The 18680-nt window shown below is 42.5% G+C and overlaps 2 protein-coding genes and 1 long non-coding RNA gene across 5 annotated transcripts in view; 2 read left to right on the forward strand and 1 right to left on the reverse strand.

Annotated features, from left to right (window-relative positions):
- Positions 1–1150: 1150 nt before the first annotated feature.
- On the reverse strand, positions 1151–11516 carry BBS5 (Bardet-Biedl syndrome 5 protein). Of its 3 annotated transcripts, none has more exons than XM_089542916.1 (11): positions 11223–11507; positions 10873–10955; positions 10747–10812; positions 10613–10662; positions 10470–10550; positions 10338–10390; positions 8010–8241; positions 6693–6755; positions 5824–6000; positions 2885–2983; positions 1151–1551 (listed from the first exon to the last, which is right to left on the reverse strand). In XM_089542916.1, exons 1-11 carry the CDS (start codon positions 11279–11281, stop codon positions 1417–1419), a joined length of 1098 nt encoding a protein of 365 aa, XP_089399042.1. In that variant the 5' UTR covers positions 11282–11507; the 3' UTR covers positions 1151–1416. The 3 variants fall into 3 exon arrangements, with proteins under 3 accessions (XP_089399042.1, XP_089399040.1, XP_089399041.1); XM_089542914.1 differs by having other exon boundaries at positions 5824–5958; positions 11223–11502; XM_089542915.1 differs by lacking the exons at positions 1151–1551; positions 2885–2983 and adding an exon at positions 5207–5655 and having other exon boundaries at positions 5824–5958; positions 11223–11516.
- LOC149341068 (uncharacterized) lies at positions 5142–6853 on the forward strand. Its single transcript, XR_016282870.1, has 2 exons — positions 5142–5979; positions 6665–6853. It is a non-coding gene; the product is annotated as an uncharacterized LOC149341068 (long non-coding RNA).
- Positions 11517–12347: 831 nt separating the features above from the next.
- Positions 12348–18680, forward strand: part of LOC149341069 (putative ATP-dependent RNA helicase DDX23) — a 37752-nt gene continuing 31419 nt past the window's right edge. Inside the window, exon 1 of the mRNA XM_089542909.1 lies at positions 12348–12396. The gene's annotated coding sequence lies outside the window, so the exon portion shown is untranslated. The remainder of the gene's footprint in view (positions 12397–18680) is intronic.

The following is an 18680-nucleotide window of genomic DNA, read 5'->3' on the forward strand; positions in this document are numbered from 1 at the left end:
TGGCTCCCTTTAGCGGCCTGGGGTCCTCTTTGCATTTAACTTTGCAGGCACTAATATTGTTCTTTATTTTGCCAATGCATGACACTCAGCCCAACCTTAAGAGTGCGATGCGATATCATTAGAGGTCCCTCTCGCACAAGAACTCCTTCTGTCGCTTAGGTTCTGCCTACATGCCCATATATGACAAATTGGTCGTTCTCTAACTACTTTACATTCATCGATCGTAGGGAGTTCTTGGTGGGCAGGTTGTGATGATGTCACAATGTTAGTGAGGTGGCTGGTGGGTCCCCTGCTTTTTTTGTTCACAACTCCAAAGACACTGGTTTTTCTGCAAAACATGAGCCTTAATGCTACCATGTTAAAACTGGCAGTAAAACTCTTCTTGTCAGCAAGCAGCTGCCATCGCTCTGGCTTTACTCTTGCATGACATTTCCAGACCACGTGCAGGCGTGCTGTGATACCACGAGTGAGTGCAGCACCACCATTTACAGCCAAACCTCGTTATATAGTGAGCAAGTAAAAAAACGTAAAATAGTAAGATATTCGTCAAAATTTGTCAAATAGTTCGATCGAAATTTCGTCAAAAGCACTCAAGACCGGAGTGTTTACTCTGGCGATCTTCACCAGAGAAGCGGGGAGACCTTTTCCGAAGCTTTAGCGACGGTTTCAAAGGTACTAGCGGCAATTCCAGAGGCTGCAAAAAACAGTGCCATTCCAGTTGGCTTCCCCGCCTAGCGCCACCAGCTCACTACAGCAGCAGGCCAAGCGCCAGCGAGGGTGGCTTCTGTGCATTACAGTTGTGTCGCGTGGATAGCGACAGCTATCGGCGTTATCATCACCTCAGTGACAGTCGACATGGCGCACAATGGTAGCTGCAAGGCTGCAATCATTCATGTCTCTGCTTCTGGAGCGCTGTCAACTGGTACAAAAGGCGTGAACGGATGCTGACCAGAGGTCTACCAACCCTCGACACCGCTGTATTTTCCATGGTGCCATTGGCTTGCTGCACCACCACCAGTCACCTGTGCACTGCTGCTAAGCTTTCTACCTGCCATCCAAGTGGGCACCACGTGGTTCCAGGGAGTATGTTATATCCGTTTCATGGCCAACTGTGTTCAATATATAAAGTAGAAATTGCATGCATTTCTTACGAATATTTATTAAGAGTTCAATATAGCCAATAATTCGCATTGTCCATGTTCATTATACTGAGGGTTGATTACGTTAATACAGCTTCACAAAATGACAGTAATTGTCAAAAGTAACAGCACATGGTTCCAGCTTTCGTGTGTAACACACACATGCAGTAACTTCAGTGCCGTGTTTATTGCCACCAGAGATGCAATTCTGATGGAAATGGATCAGCCAGAAAGCTGCTGACTGGTCATGTTGTTAATGACCAAGTGCTTGGCAGGCTCAAGAAGATGGTGGTAGCACTTCCCACAGGCTGGCGAGAGTGAAACCTTCAGGCAGTTTCTCCACGGCGAGTCCCAACTCGGGACTCAGCACAACTTCACGGTCCCGGTCATGAGTACCATCTGCCAAGTAAGCCTGCAACAGTGTGTAATAGGTGGTCATACAGGAGAGCCTCTCTAGTAATGTCTCATGTTGGCCAGAAGAGTAAATAATAAATGTGGTTATGAGTTCTTGTTATAGAACATGACCTTCTTTCCTTCTAGCTTTTCAGAATGAGTTCAAGACAAGGTGAATGTTTTGATTATAAGGGATCTTTATGGGTGCACAGTGATAAAGTGCTTCTTTTTCAAGTTCATAACAATGTAGCTTTCATGGAAGCTACATGCCTAAATACTTAAGTGCCACTGGGCTCACACTGCTCCATGAACTAAGCTTCTGCCACAGCTCCTGCACTGTAGCTCATATTGAGTGTGATAGTACATTGAGAGCAACTCCACTAAGTAGTTGTTCTCGCCCAAAATTGGTTCTCTGGCTTTTTCCGGGTACGCTCACGTTCTGGCAGCAAAAGACGCATTTATGGCTGAGAAAATTGTATTTAAAAATTTTCCCACCCTATATAATTCAAACTCATGATGTCTATACTAAGGAGGACTGGTAGCCAGAGTATTGAAGTGACCGTTCATGTAGCATAGCCCCTGGGATGTTGATGCACGCAATTCATTTGCAAAATCGGCCAGTGATGCCGACACCTGTATTTCATTTTTGGCCTTTTCTAGCTTATAAAAGCTCTATTTTTGGTGAGAATGGTGTATTTGTCATTAAAATGATAATCTATAGACAACGACCAACTTCAGTTTGTCCTCAATATATATCGGGGCGGCAGAAAGTTAGGTGGTCGGATGAGATTACGAAATTTGTGGGAATACGGTGTCTGTGACCGGCAAAGGACAGGGTTAATTGGAGAGACATGGGAGAGGCCTTTGCCCTGCAGTGGGTGTAGTCAGGCTGATGATGATGATGATGAATATTCGAGTGCAGCTTCACACTGAGGGCTCAACAGCACTCTCTGTAAAACTCTGTAAAACAGTCACTTTATTTTGGGAAAACTCTGAAACCTGTGCAGAATTGTGCATTGGATTAATCTGAGGAGAACTTGATACGTTTCAAGCTGTGTGTCACTGCTAGAAGATGATCTGACAAAGCCCAGTGCATAGTACTGGCACTCACAAGCACTAGATCATCTTATGCTCTACACTGGTGCTTTTCGAGCCTATTGTTGTGTTAATAATATTAAGATCATCCCATTCATTATGTATCCAGTCCTACACTTGAACATTAATAATCATCAGTCTTACTATTCATAAATGTGCTTTCATATTGGACTGCTCTCGAAGTGCACATTGCCAGTAGTCATCACTTGTGAAATGTTTGATGGTTTGTAAAAGGCAGTGTATAATAGGAGACTCACAGCGAAGGCATCATAGTGTGTCCCATCCGCACTATTCACTTCAGGTTCATCAGGTAGTTCAGGACCTGTGTCTTGGGGCACGGCCTCTTCATCCACCACCTACAATCTCGGTAACAAGAAGCCATGCTTAGTGTGCTTTTTCAAAAGCCGCGAGTGACCTCGTTTCTATGTTCATCGTACACTGCACCACTGAGAGAAGTGAGCAGTTCACTGAACTACTGAGTTTCAGATACTAGCAGTCATTAACCTGAAGGATAATATTAGCAAATTGTGATCTTCCAAGCAACATGCAAAGTTAAGAAGTTCCAAAGGAGCAGGTGTAATTTGAAGCAACAGAAAAACCAAAGCATGATGCATTCAGACAGTAAAATCATGGTGTCTGCATGTCTCTATGCAGCGCTTTTCATAGTGTCCTCCCTGCATATTTTTTAAATTTTATGGTGTATGACAACATTTCCTGTGCCTTTGACTACATCTTTGTCTCTAGTCTGCTATTGTTATGACGAGCCATTTACAATAGCCTTCCTAATGCCACAAATAGGCATGCACAAATAAGTGGCATCTTGGGAAGGATGACATCATATGAAGTGGAACATGCATATTAGGCCATGACTACCACATAAAACATGTAAAATTTGATCAATAATTTCATTCATTACATTCTCAGAAAAAAATGCATAAACACAGTAGTAAAGTTAAATGAAGTTCAGTCAAAATTTGCTATGCTAAAACGTTGAACACCACCAAGGAAAGAATTCAAGAAAGGAGTCGCTCACTCAATGAACAAAGAAAAAGAAGGGCAGTTTCTTGTAAAAGCTACTCTTCATTCTTGTTTATATGTCACTGGTGGTGACAATTGGTGGTTGTGAAAGCAAGGCTGCTACGAAACGAGACAAAAGCCGTGACAAGTGCACTGCATTAGTTTTATTTTCTTGTTTTCTTGCAAGGCTAGCTGGTTTTATGGACATTCACTGAAACAACAGAAATGCTCAGATGCTAACTGTGCTTCAGTGGAGCACGTGGGCTTGCTTGCCTTCACCTCTCAATATTTTCACATCGTGTTCTAGTACACGAACCAAAGAGTCATGTGCACATGTCTGATCTAAAGATTCAGGTGCCTTAGTATTGCGGCATTCTTTCTCACCATATCACTGAGGAGAGTAAAAACTTGCACAAAAGTGGAAACTTCGAACACTGTTTGTTTTGCTTTATATGCAGCAACAATTCTTTGTTGATTGTGCTTTGGTACTCCCTTTATATATTTTGAAATAATGGTTTGGTTTGGTTTGGTTTATGGGGTTTAACGTCCCAAAGCGACTAAGGCTATGAGAGACGCCGTAGTGGAGGGCTGCGGAAATTTCGACCACCTGGGGTTCTTTAACGTGCACTGACATCGCACAGTACACGGGCCTGGTCTGGTCACTTGGTTAGCCTTTCGAAATAGAAGAAATTATCCAATAGAAAAGCTGCAGGATATACTTAAAAAATCACAAATGTTTCTCAAACCAAAATGTTGTAATGCTAGCATTTCCCGTACTACAAGCTTATGTGACCAGAAAGAGGGTGCATGTCACCACAAACAGAGCACACCCTGGTAGTAAACTATAGCTGTGCATTCTTTGGTGCAACATGACAACAGGTAAACATTTAGTGGCCATGTTGTGGATTATTTTAATGTTGTGGTTAATCAGATTTCACACATTTTTTTTTATGCAGCCAAGAAAGGATAGCTCAAAATGATCAAGTATGTTTCAAGATTTCTGTTGCCACGAGGCTCTCTTATATCTTTTTTTTTTGCCTATTCGTAGGAGTAAAAAAGGTTGTTTAGACAGTGAAACATGCTTCTTGTATGAGTGTTGCCCAGCTACATGCCTAGCTTAGTGTATGAGAAGCTGTTTGACTAATTTGTGAAGGTGATAGAACACAAAAACACTGCTATATATTTCAAACCAGCGTCACCAATGTCACCAACTTTCAACTGCGCATAAACCCCCCGAGTTTTAGCTCACTTCAAGCAAACCTCCTGATTAACCTTATAGCGCTGTGGATATTACATGCAGAGCGCATGTATTGCATATTACATGCAATACAAACTGTATAAATATCAACAGTTTGTGTTTATGCTTACAAAAAAATATCAAACTCTCACAGCATTACAGAAACCGCATTTCCCCTCTTATTTCTCAAAGCATAGTCAAAGTGTCAGTTTTCGTATATACAGAAGGAAAGTTGTGAAATCACTCACTGGTAAGGCCAATTAACACATCTGGCAGAGCAAACTGTTTTGAATTCGTCTATGAATTTACTGTACACATGCGAGAACATACTTTACGATTCGTCACTTTTAGTTGTTGAGAAATCAGCCTGATTTGCTAATTATTTATTATTCAGTTATAACAATTTTGCCAATACGCCACTTTTTACACTTTGGAATTGTAAGGGCCACTACCGATGAATTCATTCAACATTTTCATTTCCCGACAATTACAGAGTTAAAACCGAAGAAATATTCGGTATTCACACCATAATGCTCACAGCCGGAAAAAATTTTTTGAACACTTCAGCATATAATTCGGCTATCAGCTGCTATGTTGTTTACCTCATGTGATGTTGCATCACTTGTTTCCTCTAATGCTTTCACTGGATGCTTGAGTTTCCATAAAGCTAATAGGGTTACTTGGTAGCATTGCGGTTGGATTTGAGAGAGCGAGAGCATAACAACACGGTTTTTCACCCTTTGTGAAGGGTGGCACCCCCTTCACAGCTGAAACCTAAAAGAAACAACGAAGACCCATGTGTAATTTCAATAAGCACACTTATGCTAGAGCAGGAAAATTAACTAGAAAAAAAAATTTTTAGTTTTTCATGTCCCTGCACTACAAACATTCAGAACACTGCCCTACCAGCAGCGCCTATGTAGCCTATACCTATACACAAACCTGTTTCTGTAGGAAGACATCCACTCCCATAATTGGCTTGGCCTTGTGCACCTTGAGCAGGCTGGACAACTCCTTGTAGACGTGCTGCAGCCGCTCCACGGGATCCACTTTGAAGCCGAGCACGTAGCCACCACTCTGCATTGAGCCCAGCTGTGTGTAAGTGTGCACTTCCAGTGGCTGCAGCAGAAGGGCACAGCTGCACGCTGTCCTCAAGCAGTCACTAGGAACATTAATGCAGCCTAACAGTGCTGAAGGGGAACTAGCCTGCAGGCACCTCTTATCTTTCACCTCTTGCTATATGTTCGATTAGGGCAAAAAAAAAAAAAAGTGGAGTTAGAGACTGGTTTTAATCTGATAGCAAAAGGCCTGCCTCTTTCAAGGCTCAAAAATATTCATTTACTTACTTTTTGTTTCAATTCACGCACTGGCCTTCACACATTTGCTTTTCTCTACCAGTTATATACATGGACTGTTTGAAAGAACTTGCACTCCTACATTGTATAGTGCATTGTCTAACAAGAAAATTTGGTATGTATTCACTGTGTGCACTTGGTACAGAGGTAAGCCACAAACAAGATAAGTAATTCCTGCTACTTTCCAGCTGTGGTTTGCTTTTCACTCCTTCCTTTGTCTGTAAATTTTGATTCATGTAAAGAAAAATATGTATATGAGGTGTCATGAAGCACTGAGGTTATTAGGGGCTGCAGGCTTCCCCACACAGATCACTAGCCAGTTTTGCATGCACACTGTCTCAAGTTGCCCACACAAGAGTAGCTGGCTTTAGGGAGCAACACAAGGAGCCCATTCTTTCACTTACACCATGCCTTTGCACCGTTTGCAGATGGCACATTATGCAGCAGTGCACTCACTCTGTCCGTTGTCTCAATGACGAGTGCTGTGCCAAACTTGGACTCCCGTGTTTTGATGGCAGCCTGCAAAGTGTGCATAATGCAGAAGATCAGCTGGAATATTTTCATTAGAGGAATAGTGGTTAGTTACCCAGACCAAGAGTTAAAGGAAACTCAAGACACGTGTGCCTGAAAAGCATTATTTCTGCCGTGGTTTCATCAGCTTCAAATACTGCAGGTAACAGGCTGTTTCAGGTGCTGCCTCATGCAGGATTAATATTTCCATTAATGCTGCTTAATTACGAAGCCCAATTTAATTACTAAACATGCGTAAGGATCATGATTAACCAACAAGTTGCACAGCAGTAAGAAGTACCACTGAAAAGCTCTATTGTGTTAACAAATGCTCTACTACCATCAAAAGCTCTTGAAGCACTAAATTCAGATACAGTGTGCACCATGTCAGCTGAAACCACATCAGAATTATCATGTTGAGTGCAGCATTAGATATAATGCTGATCTTTCTAATCAATTGTCTACGTGGCATGTAGAGCACAGTACCACTAGAAATGCAGTCATGCAAAAAGATAGATATACGACGCGTAGTGACCTCTTTAACTCGCAGCCAACACACTTTTCTGCATGACAGTTCTAGCTCAGTTTTCTATGCAAATGAACAGTTAATTAAGTTACAAGCAAGCGAAAGAATAGTGGAAACGACACTGAAGTATTTGAGACTGGCCAACAGTAAACGTTGCATGATCACATTAAACAACCATTTCACACAAAAGCAGTTGTGATATGCGCACCCCAACCTTTGACTGCACTGACAACAGCCTGCAGCAACCATGATGGACTGAAAGGGATATGATTCACTTGTGGTGCAGCTTGAAACTGCGATGTTGTTTGATGCAAACACCTAAAAGACTCCACTTGTATCAAGACTCCACTTCACTTGTATTGTGAAGTTTTATCTAAATGTATTGTTTCTAAATGCATTGTATTGTGTGTACCTAAAATACTCCACTTGTATTGTGTTGATGACTTTAGATTGTGGTGACCTGTCCATAGGAGACCTGTTGCACATTTTTCATACTAAATGCTGATACTATCTCAGCAAGTATTTTCTGGCATTTTATTGCACCTCCCTTTAGTCCCATATGTGCATGAAGGTGCTCTCCATAAGTGCATGCACCATGTACATAGACAGCACCTTATGTTAATGTCCCAGATATCGTATCGCTGAAATTGGAAGTTTGTATTGCTTGATATGAAAAATTTCATCAAGTGAAAATTCGTGAGTCTGTCCATGCCTAAAAAACAAAGGCACACACTCACCACCTGCAGGTAAGGGAGGCTGATGTTGAATGACTCGTTCATGTTAGCATGCCAGACGACACGCACGTTGGTAACATGCAGGGTGCCCAGGTTCCCCTGGTCACTGGATAGGTTCCACACACCATTCACCTGACTGCACAGCTGCTCCATCGGCAGAAGGCGCAGCTGCTTATTGTTCAGCAGTGCAGCACGCAGGTGCAAGTCACGATACAACTTGGTGGCGCTGTACGCCCTGCATTGAGCACATATTGACATCCATCACTGGCCACCAAATAATGTGTCTATTCGACTGATACATGTTACTAGGTTAGATCAATCCATAGGTTATAGCATACTATAAGTTTGCTGTGAGTCATAGGCTATAGTAAATATAATCACATATATTACTACATCATATGCAGTTGCTTGAAGAAAACTAGGAGTTGAAAGAAATTGCAGAGAAGGAGTAGTTACTAAAGGGGGAGCCATGGTCTTGAAAACAAAATTTTATTAATGCAGTCACTATTATGAAATCTTCAGGGAACATGTGTTTTTGCATGATTCAAAATATGTTATTTAATTTCATGTAAAACAATTCTTTGAGCACTTCTGTAATTGTTGTGAAGAGCTTTCAAGAAAAAAATTCCTGCAGGAAACTTGCTAAAATGTATGTTATGGGATCTCTTGACATAAAGGAATGCAATAAGGGTAAAATTATCATCCCGCCTATCATAGAACTTGAGTTATAGGGTATTGAAGTTACCACTTCAGAAACAGGAGTACAAACTTTTCTTCGCATTTCTGAAGTGACAACTTCAAAGCCCTAAGCACCTGAAATGCGTCTTAGTAGAAAATAATTCACAGTTTGTGTATTCAAGGACAGTCCCAGTTAATTTTACACACTCTTTTAGGAATGAAGTCTTCTGGCATTACAGTAATTCTTGCCTGCTTATCCATACTCAGTTCAGTTATTGCAGCGAGAGTCTCACTGGTAACTGCTGACTTCTGACCTCCTCCTCAAAATTGACTGACGTTATTTACTTCAGAAAGGTGCCTGTTGTAGCATTCGACGGCTTCTTATTGTGTTCTCCAGTGTGTGCCGATGTGCACAGGGCAATTAGCAAATGCAGCTGGTGAGCATTTGCTCCTACGCATTATACGCTCGAACTTCGGTACTCAAACGGTGCCAAAAATTTTTTCAAGTTTTGTAGAGTTCTTATTCATGGGAGCCCGAAAGGAACAAGGGCCAGTGCACTGAACTGCATTGGAGATGCATGAACGTATACACAATGCATGAATATCTGTAGTGGCCTCTGTCGTGCACGAGCACCACACCTTCATATGCCATTTAGCCGATGTTTCCCCACAGCCATACAAATACATGGCTGTATAGCTGCAACATTAACTGTTACTAATAGTTCATTTTATTTACCATTAGCTTCCCCTCATCAAAATACATGTATAGTTCCATGAGACAGAAGGATTAATTCAAATGAACCAGAAGTTTGAATCAAGTGAGTTCAGTGAGGTTCCATTGCATACAGAAAACAAAAATATATTACAGCTAGGCGTGTGTGTAACTGAAAACATATATGTTTGTCACTTACACGAACACCTAGCTGTAGTATATTTGGCAGACACTTGGCCTTGTTTTGCTTGTTACTTGAAGTAAAAGACACATATGAACCTTGCTTCAGAAACCATTCTGTGGGCATGCATCACAGCCGTCATGGATATATCCATCAGTCCACATCATAACCTTAACGAAAATTCTAATAGAAGTATGTATGGCTTAATACATTTTTATATTTGCTGTGTAGGTTCTTTATTAGTCAGGTATGGATGTGAGCTAACATCACACACATGTTTGTGACAAGAACATTACTAATTAATTTCTTTGCTATCACCAAATATTGTGGTGTTCAATGAATAGAGCAACACAGACTAACCTATTCCACATAATGTATATCTATAGTTGAAATATTTTTGTATAATAACTCCGCTGATCAACTTGGTAACATTACATATATGCTTACACTGTTCAGAGGGGCTATGAAAGCACAGTGAAGGCTGCCTATTTACATACGATAAGTGTGGATCCGATACTTTAAGCTCTGCATGTCCTTATGGTCTTAAGTTCCCAAAGAACGTTAATGTGTGCGTGCTTCAAATGACATCCTCTGTCATGGTGCAAATGCTATATACTTTGCAGTGTCAGGAAATCTAATAGCTTACCAAATTTTCTCTTTGATACATTTCTTATTAGTCTATAATTGCCTATTATAGCTGTCAGCAAGCAATATAGGCTATCGTGCAAATGCAGGCATTGCCTGAGATACAGCTGCTTACTTGAAAGTGTTCAGCACAGCTGCAATAAGGCGAGGCTGCTCCATGATCTGGCTCTGTCATAGAGACATGAGAAATGTAAATTGACAAATACCGTAAGTTTCTGCATGGGTTGGACTCAGCATACACCCTTACCAGGTTTGTAAATATGAATTCATATCGACTGCTGTTAGCCTTGGTCATAATGTAAAGGGCTTCAGCGATTCCACATAGTTTCTGAAAACAAAGTACTTGTTCCAACTGCACCATGCTAGCGCATGTTAATAATCGCCACTCACAGAGTTGACAGTTCTCGTTGATATCCCTGTCACGCAGTTGAATCCTACTGCTACAGAAAAAAAAGGGGGGGGGGGGGGGGGGGGGGCACATTTAGTTAGATTTAACTGCTGTGTCTTCGAGCTCCTCAACTTACACAAGTTCACTCTCGGCCTGGCATGAGACTGCCATATAATCCGGAGGTTGGTGACGTATAAAGTTCCTGTAATTTGAGAATATATGTCAGTCAAAAAGCTACCAAAACGAATAGGAAATGCTCCACCTCTGTCTCCGCTGTTCCCTTTGGTGTCTTCCACATTAGTAAGCCTGTCAATTTGTTCCTCTCCGGCACCATAGCGGAGATCCCTGGAGAATGAGGATTATTATTAACCCACCCAGGTGCAAATTCTAACTGGTCCAACTGCAGGGTTTAAGCAACAATTTCCAGTTGAAATTCCACTTTGTTCCCCGCTGAGTTCTAGTTGGAATCAACTGGGAGCCAACTGGGAAGCAATTGAAATCAGCTGGGAAGTTCCCTAAATAGCTGGACCAGTTACCATTTTCACCTGGGCAACCTATCACTGACGTTGGCCGGAGGAAGCTCGTAGCACAGAAAAAAAAAAATATACGCACTGGTTCGAGACGTCAAACCTGATTTCCCGATCTTGCCAGAGGCCTTCAGAATCGGACATAGCGCAGGGGATATATCATCCACTCGACCAGTATAGGCGTAATGAAACTAATGCCAAAAACGAAACCAAGCCGTTGCTTAGCAACGTCAACAAGTTGGTCGCCATAGTGACGCGTTCGTGGGTGGACGCTGGGCGGCACTAGCGTCGGCGCCAGACGAGTACGCGGTCGAGTTCTCTGAGCGCTGAGACTCTTTAATAAATTGTATACCTTCACTCACGCCTTTTAAATCTGGTACAAATGGCAGGGCACCACAGGGACGAACTCGTTGCAGCCGTGTTCGTGACCCTGACCCTGACGCCTAACCCGCCATGACGCCCTGGAAAACATTATGCGCACACAAATTCGAAGACATTGGGTGCGTTCCAATTCTCTAGACGTCCGACAAGACGTCTAGTGTGACGTCTAGGAAGCCGTCTACATGTCTACATATTGGAACGTGTCTACTTCACGCGCCACCTTGCGGCACATAAACTGAACTAACATTTGGGAATAGTTGCACTCCTGTGTTCTTAAAAATTCTTAATAAAGCAAGTTAAAAACGCGCTGTTAGTAGTTTGCTAGTCCTTATTTTATTTTATTTTATTTTTTCTGCAATAATGGTGCGTTAATCGCTACCGCTTCAGCAGACGATCTCACCCACACGATTTCCTCTCGCTCGATTCACAAACATAATCGTAGGTCCACAAAGAGGCTTTATTTGCCACCGGTTCCTATAAAAATCAACTTAACGGAATGACTGACACTTGAAAGATGGTGCGTCTCCGGGCTCCAGTGTCCGCCAAGAACACGGCTCACTCAGCTCTGACTGCACCAACTGCTCCGCCATCTTTAGACAGGAAGTTAGCCTGCATCGATGTGGACTTCGGCGAAGCAGTCTTCTTGGACGGCTTCGTGAAAATTGGAACGAGTCTTAAAATGGCCGCTGTCCGGCAAGACGTCTAAGTAGACGTCTACTTGGGAGTATTGGAACGCACCCTTTGTCTGAGCGATTTCAGCCGAAATACACAAACTTTCAGCTTTCTTGCAGATTCGACCTTTATTTATTCATAAACATGACAAAAAAATTCATTATCATCATCACCCACTTGTGGTGTTTACATCGGAAGCGGTGAGACGCATGAACGCGTAAGGCTAAATGGAGGAAGACGATCCTCATGTCACGTGACTTTTAATGACGTCATTCCAAAATGGCGTTTGTTTAGGTACATTTCTGGGTACTTTTTGTTGCAAAATTAGGTAAAAATGGCGTCGCAAAATTTTGAAACGTCCCTAGCCATAGTTTCTAGGTCGCTGGCGTCTCCACGGTTGCCACGGTGACCATCGCTGTCATCGCCGACGCCACGGTGGTTTGTTGACATGGCTGCGATGGCTGTTTACCGCGCGGTGCATTGACATGTGGAATAAGTGCTGCCCAACATCTATAAACGTTGGTGCTGCCGTGAAAGTCATCAAAGGTTGGTGCAATGGCGAGTAATATTGACCGCGCTAACGTCCGGACTTGTGCCCCAGTGCCCTAGTGTTGTCTTTATTATGCAAGTTTGCAGTGCGACCTGTTCCAGCCGTGGTATGATATCGGAAGCCCCTAGAGACGTTTTGCAAGGCGGTGCTTGACTGAATTTGAGGTCACTCCAGTTCTCTTCGGCACCTTTCGGTATTGTATCTCGTGTTTGAACATTGCCTCCTCTAGAAGGAGGCAATGGTTTGAAGCATTGGATGAGTGTCGAAAATTATGTTTCCTTGTGTTGCGCGTAACTGATTCTGACCTGTACGTACTGATAGGATGAGCTCGTATGCATAAAAATGGTGGATACTGCGAGCCATTTGGCAGTTGCGGTACATATAAACTATGTTCCTGGAGTCCTGCATGTATGCCCACCGGCGACAAGCTATGCTAAAAAAAAAATTAAAATGCGGAAGGAAGGCGGACTGGACGTACTACACGCTAGCCTTTGAAAGGACAACACATCTTCCGTCTTAATGTTTAATATGCCTGCAGTGTCTACCCACCAACTAGCCAAGCTGTAATGGATTACTTCGCGTTGACACCCATGTTGCGCAAAGCACACGGTAGGCCACAGCTGCTTTGTACGACGCCGTAACGTTGCCCACGGAGAGACTTAACGCGACGCATCGTGCCACGTGAACTATGATCCGTTCGCCTCTTTCTTCGCTGATAGGCATTTAGCGAATGTCGTAGTATGGTCACACCACCGAACCTTTGAATATGTAGAAAGCTGCTTTTCTTTTATCTATTTGGTGAAGTGTTTTTATACTCATTAAGTAGAACGTGTGGTTCTTGGTGTATTTCTTGTAACGTTCAGCATTGGAATAAAGCCAGACAAGGCCGAAACTTGTTTTGCTTGCTCTGTCATTTCTGTAATGGTTTGTGATGAAGTGGGAGGCTTGACTTAGGCTTTCAGCATCCGCGTAGCCAGTGTGGCCCTTGGGTTTGTTTGGGAACGATGTTGGGTTATTGAGGGGTAAGTAAAACACAACACAGAGAGAAACGTAAACACTCGGGATGATCAGTTTCTTGCACTTTCTGTGTGTTACATTTTCTGAGCTTCAATTTCTAGACGCCATGAATGCATTCCAAATTTCACAGCTAGCTGTTTTTTCTGCTGCACCAGTTAGTTAAAACACAGACTGATGGGCAAGTTGGTATGACATAATAAGGCAAAAACAGCACACCTGCATAAGGAAGATGCTGCGTTTTGTCTCATCTTCCTTCATCCTTGTGCAGGTGCACTGTTTTAGCCTTATTAGTAAAAGTATGTTGTACGTACAGGGACGTTGGATGCCATGCATGCCGTAATGTGCTGCGTTAACTTTGTGCTAGCATTTGTAGCTAGAAGGGTTTCTTTTTGACATTAGCATTGTATAAGTGAATATAATTTGTGCGCATACATGAATAGCATGCTGGCTTGGCCTTGTAGGCCACTGCATCATTATGAAGTGTATGAGGTGTCACATTAATTGCACGCCTGCTTTTACTGCACGTTGCCAGTTTTGAGGGGAAAATCTGTTTTGTGTGGAGTCAGCAGTGACTAGGCAAGCGACCTTTAAATGCAAATAAGCTTGCTCCATAGATGGTAGCTCTGTGGGGCAATGGACACGCACACAAAAAAAAAAGAGTAGCCATGACCTTTCAATATAAAGTGAAGAAGCAGCATAAACCAAACATCAACACGCCATGCATGTGACATGCTTCTCTGCATACAGTGAAGAGCTTAAAAATGCATGAAATGTAAACATGGCTTGTCTGCTTATATTTGGTTGTTCCTTTTAGAGGGAAGCATGTTGACAAATTTTTCTCTGCTTTATGGCAAACGTCTAAAGGAGTGTGAGATTTCAGTAAGGAAACATTTACAGTTGGCCACATAAGTTTGAGGTATTCAAATTAGAAGGTCTGAAAGAGCTCTGTGCCTTTTCTTTCTAGCTGCATTCTAATTTTCATTCTTCGCTTGCCATGCTGCTGAATGGGTGGGTCTGCTGGTTCCTGAATTACTGTTTTTGTATATGTGCACAGTCAGAACATATGTATATCACGAGTATGAGGCAACATATTTAAAAGCACAATGTGAAAAGAGCTTGTGGATACATTTTTGAAGGTTGGCAGCTCAGTTCGCAGATATGTTTAGGTGCTTTTTATATTGTCAAGGCCCAGTAGGTATTAAAGGAGTAGAGACAACAAAATTTTAGTTGTTTCTTTCGGTTAGAATGATGCGCAGGACTTTAGAAAGACTAGACAGCTGCATGGATTGCGACAACAAGAGGCAATATATTTATAATTGCATTTTTTTCTCTCGCACTGCTTTAGCTTAAACAACCGAACGACGACTGTGATTTCAGGGATGTGTTCAGGTCATGTGAGGCATACAAAGACAGCAGTATTGTTGCAGCTTTGTTCATTGTTATTTGCATCAACTCATACACAAACCTGTCTAAGAGAGTCACATAAAGTGAACAGGCAGCGATTATATCTCTTTTTGCATGCCTCATGTGACCTGAACATGTATCTGACTTCAGAGCAGTCATTCGGCTGTTAAAAACCGAAACCAGATGACACGAGAAAAAAAATTAAATTGTAAATTATTTAGCTGACAAAGTTAAAATCCACATGGTGGCTTGTGTACAGCATTGCCTAGTGCATCAGTGTAAAGAGAAATGCGCATCCAAAAATTTGGTTTCTCTACTCCATTAAAGATGTAGCCCATGACATGCTTGTGGCAGACCTTTGAGTTCATCATTCTTTTATGAGAGTTGTGAAACTGGCTCACTAGAGTGTAGCATATCAGGAGTCAGAGTGTTACTGGAGTACTCTGACCTCATGGTGATTAAAATAGAAGAAAACTAGTTGAGTCCACAAAGAAAGAGGTGCTCCTTTCAGAAGCAGAGCTGCTGTGAAGAATGTTCTATGAAAAGACAACCATCAGCTCTTTGCTACATTTCAGTTTATTATTTTCTTGAAGACCTAGTAACGGGTATTACAGAAATGCTAAGAGGTACGTTACAGAAATAATTGGTACCTGCATATTAGCATGACAAGGGGTGACTAATAAAATTTTTGTAGGGGTCTATAGAATTTTGCTTCCATCAAAATGTGACCGCCACAGCCGGGATCGAACCCACGTCTTTCGGGTCAACAGCCAAGCACCATAACCTCTGAGGCACCGCGGCGGCCAGTGATTTTCTATTACTGGCCCTCGGTACGGTGGGTTCACGGTTTTGCGGTAGAAATGTTATTGGTGTATGCCTGTTGTGCATATATTGGCTGAATATTTTTGTTCAAAGTAGTGCAAAATTTGTGAGTTCTTTTTTCTCTTACAATCCACAATTCATACTGTGGCAGCTGTTACACTTGTATGACACCTTGATAAAACTAGCCAAAAATTATAAGCTTAAGTGTGTAGCAAACCAAGAAGGGCATGGGACAATTATAGTAATTTAGATGGAGTGGGGAAGTTGTCTATCATTAATTTTTAGATTGCAGATTTAGTAAAAGTAGACGATACCTAGGCAACATGTAAGACATAAAGCAGAGACCTGGACTTTTGGTTGCTTATAATGTGGTCAGCCGTTGCCCCGCTGCAATGGCTGAGTGGTTACGGTGCCCGCTGCTGTTCCCAAGGACGGGTTCGATCCCAGTTGCGGCAGCTGCCTATCACTGGAGGCGAAATGCTAGGCGCCTGTGTACTGAGTGACATCAGTGCTCGATAAAGAGCCCCATGTGGTCAAAATTAATCCGTAGCGCTGCACTATGACGTTCCTCGTAACCCATGTTGCCTTCCGACGTTAAACCCCATATTCTATACCATACCATAACTTTGACGTGTTCTGTGTGCTTGACCATTTAAGCTGCAGTAATTGCTGAGCACTTGTTGAGTTTTCATGGGTATTTTTATGTGTAAATGCACAATGTGTGACGGGGTGCATATCGACAATTACGTATGCATGGCACTCATGCTAAGACTGGCGTGCATGTGAATATTCGTGTCCATCGTGCAAATAAACGGTAGTTGCATAAATAGTGAACTAAATGTAGTGTCAAAATGTCTGTGAAGAAAAAATTCTCATGTTTGCATGTGCTGTTGAGTCATTTTGATTGTAATGGCAAGCGTGGTTACGTTCAAGATTGCAGCAATATCTCGGCACATTATGATTTTGAATGGTAAAATTTTGTCTGTCTTGCATCCGTTGCAGTTTCAAGTAAGGTGGACGCACACAGTTCCAACATTGCTGCCAACATGATTTGTGTGAATGGCTTTATTGTACACTGTTGGGAGTAAGGCTTCTAGTCCATCCGAAGTGCTCTGATGAAAAATACCTTTTATAATGGCACTTGTGGTTCTTTCATGTCATTAAAACTAAACTCAAATAATAAATAATGTGAGTTTGAGCTGCATAAGTGAAAGTTATGTGACCGCTTTGTTCATGACAGTACATTTGGTTCGGTTCAATCCGCTACAATGATAGAAGACCGTTCTGCTTTGAAACAGCTAATTGACATGCATTCAAGCTTGGGATGAGCAGCAAGAGAGAGCGTGCATATTGTTGACGATGCAATGTTGACCCTTAAGTGCCCCTGTTACGTTTTCAGTTTTCTTGCCTTAATTTTCTTATGGTCGCACTGGGCGACCCGATTTAGAAAACTGCCAAAAAATAGTTGCACGTCCTAGCTTTAGTCAAAACCAAGGAAAAGAAAACATGCATATTTATATTTTTGTTTTATTTTTATGAATCAATTTTATTGGCGTTTCCTTTGAAAGAGTGTGTTGATTTTCGTCAACTGCATAAATGACTTTCTTATTTATGTTGCAATTTTTAACGTTTAATGCTTTTTTTTTCTAGTTTATTGCTGGTTTCGGCTATTTGTATTTAATTTTCTTTGAGAGAGCTCGCGATGATGATGATGGATGGATGGATGGATGGATGGATAGGAGCGCCCCCTTTGAAACGGGGTGGTGGCAATTGCCACCATGCTCAGCTTTTCTTTATTTATTATTTTTTTTGGTTTACTGTGTTATGATGCTAGCGCTCTTACAGCGCCCCCTACAGTCAGTTAGCAAAGAAGAAAAAAACAACATGGCGGTTGTTTACGTACGTTCAAATCGCGGTCGGCGGCTGTTGCCAGTGAAGTATTCGTCGGTGTCTCGTCTTTGTGGCGTGTGTAGTTCTTTAAATTTGCCACTTTTTTGTTTGTAACCAGTAGACCGCCTATGGAATGCGTGTTTACCTCCCATGCGTCCCTAAAGGTGAGTGAGCAGGACGCAAGCCCGCGCCGTCCAGTACTGGCGTCCCTGATCTGGGTGTTTCCAGCTCATTCTGGAAAATATCTGTGCATATAACTCTTGTTATAATCATCACGATGCAGTGCGTGGGCTGTGATATGTCGTCGCATTGACTTTCTCGTGATGCAAGGGTTGGAGAACATTGCAGCATGTCGTTTCCAGCCAGCCTTCGATCCTTCAAGACACTGATCTGGGGCGCGATTACGAGTTGCTCAAAATCGTCTCAATCGGAAAGTGTCTCAAAAAGTGTCTCATTTGCCCCGTTCCTATTGGTCGGTCGTGACCAGCGGCCATATTGGTTTTTTGCGTCACCGGCCGACGTCAGAAGTGCGCCAGAAGTGGTGACGTTGCTTGCCTAATTATGCGAGCCGATTGAGACGATTTTTTGAGACTGGAACGAGTGATCTCAAACCGCTCGAGACAGAAAATGGCGGTTGTTTACATGGCCGGTGGCCGCGCGAGCAACGGTGTAAGAGGGTGCATGAAGACGGTTTTGACGTGCCGGACGAGTTGTTTCGACGTTTTGACATAGGAAGGAGCATAACGGCTGTGCGACGAACTCGCCGTTGAACTTGGAGGTGTGCGGGTGAGTGCGCGGTCAGTGGAG

The sequence above is a fragment of the Amblyomma mixtum genome, chromosome 5 (genome assembly GCF_055824585.1).
Source record: "Amblyomma mixtum isolate Tamu chromosome 5, ASM5582458v1, whole genome shotgun sequence".
Lineage (NCBI taxonomy): Eukaryota > Metazoa > Arthropoda > Arachnida > Ixodida > Ixodidae > Amblyomma > Amblyomma mixtum.

Bases quoted from the DNA above. Each gene is read 5' to 3' on its own strand.
- BBS5 (XM_089542916.1), bottom strand. From the start codon at position 11,281: ATGTCCGATTCTGAAGGCCTCTGGCAAGATCGGGAAATCAGGTTTGAC. The intron at 8,242-10,337 runs GTAAGCAGCTGT...TGCTCAATGCAG, and splicing joins GCTGTGCTGAACACTTTCAA to GGCGTACAGCGCCACCAAGT. The intron at 6,756-8,009 runs GTGAGTGTGTGC...CACACTTTGCAG, and splicing joins GCCTCCCTTACCTGCAGGTG to GCTGCCATCAAAACACGGGA.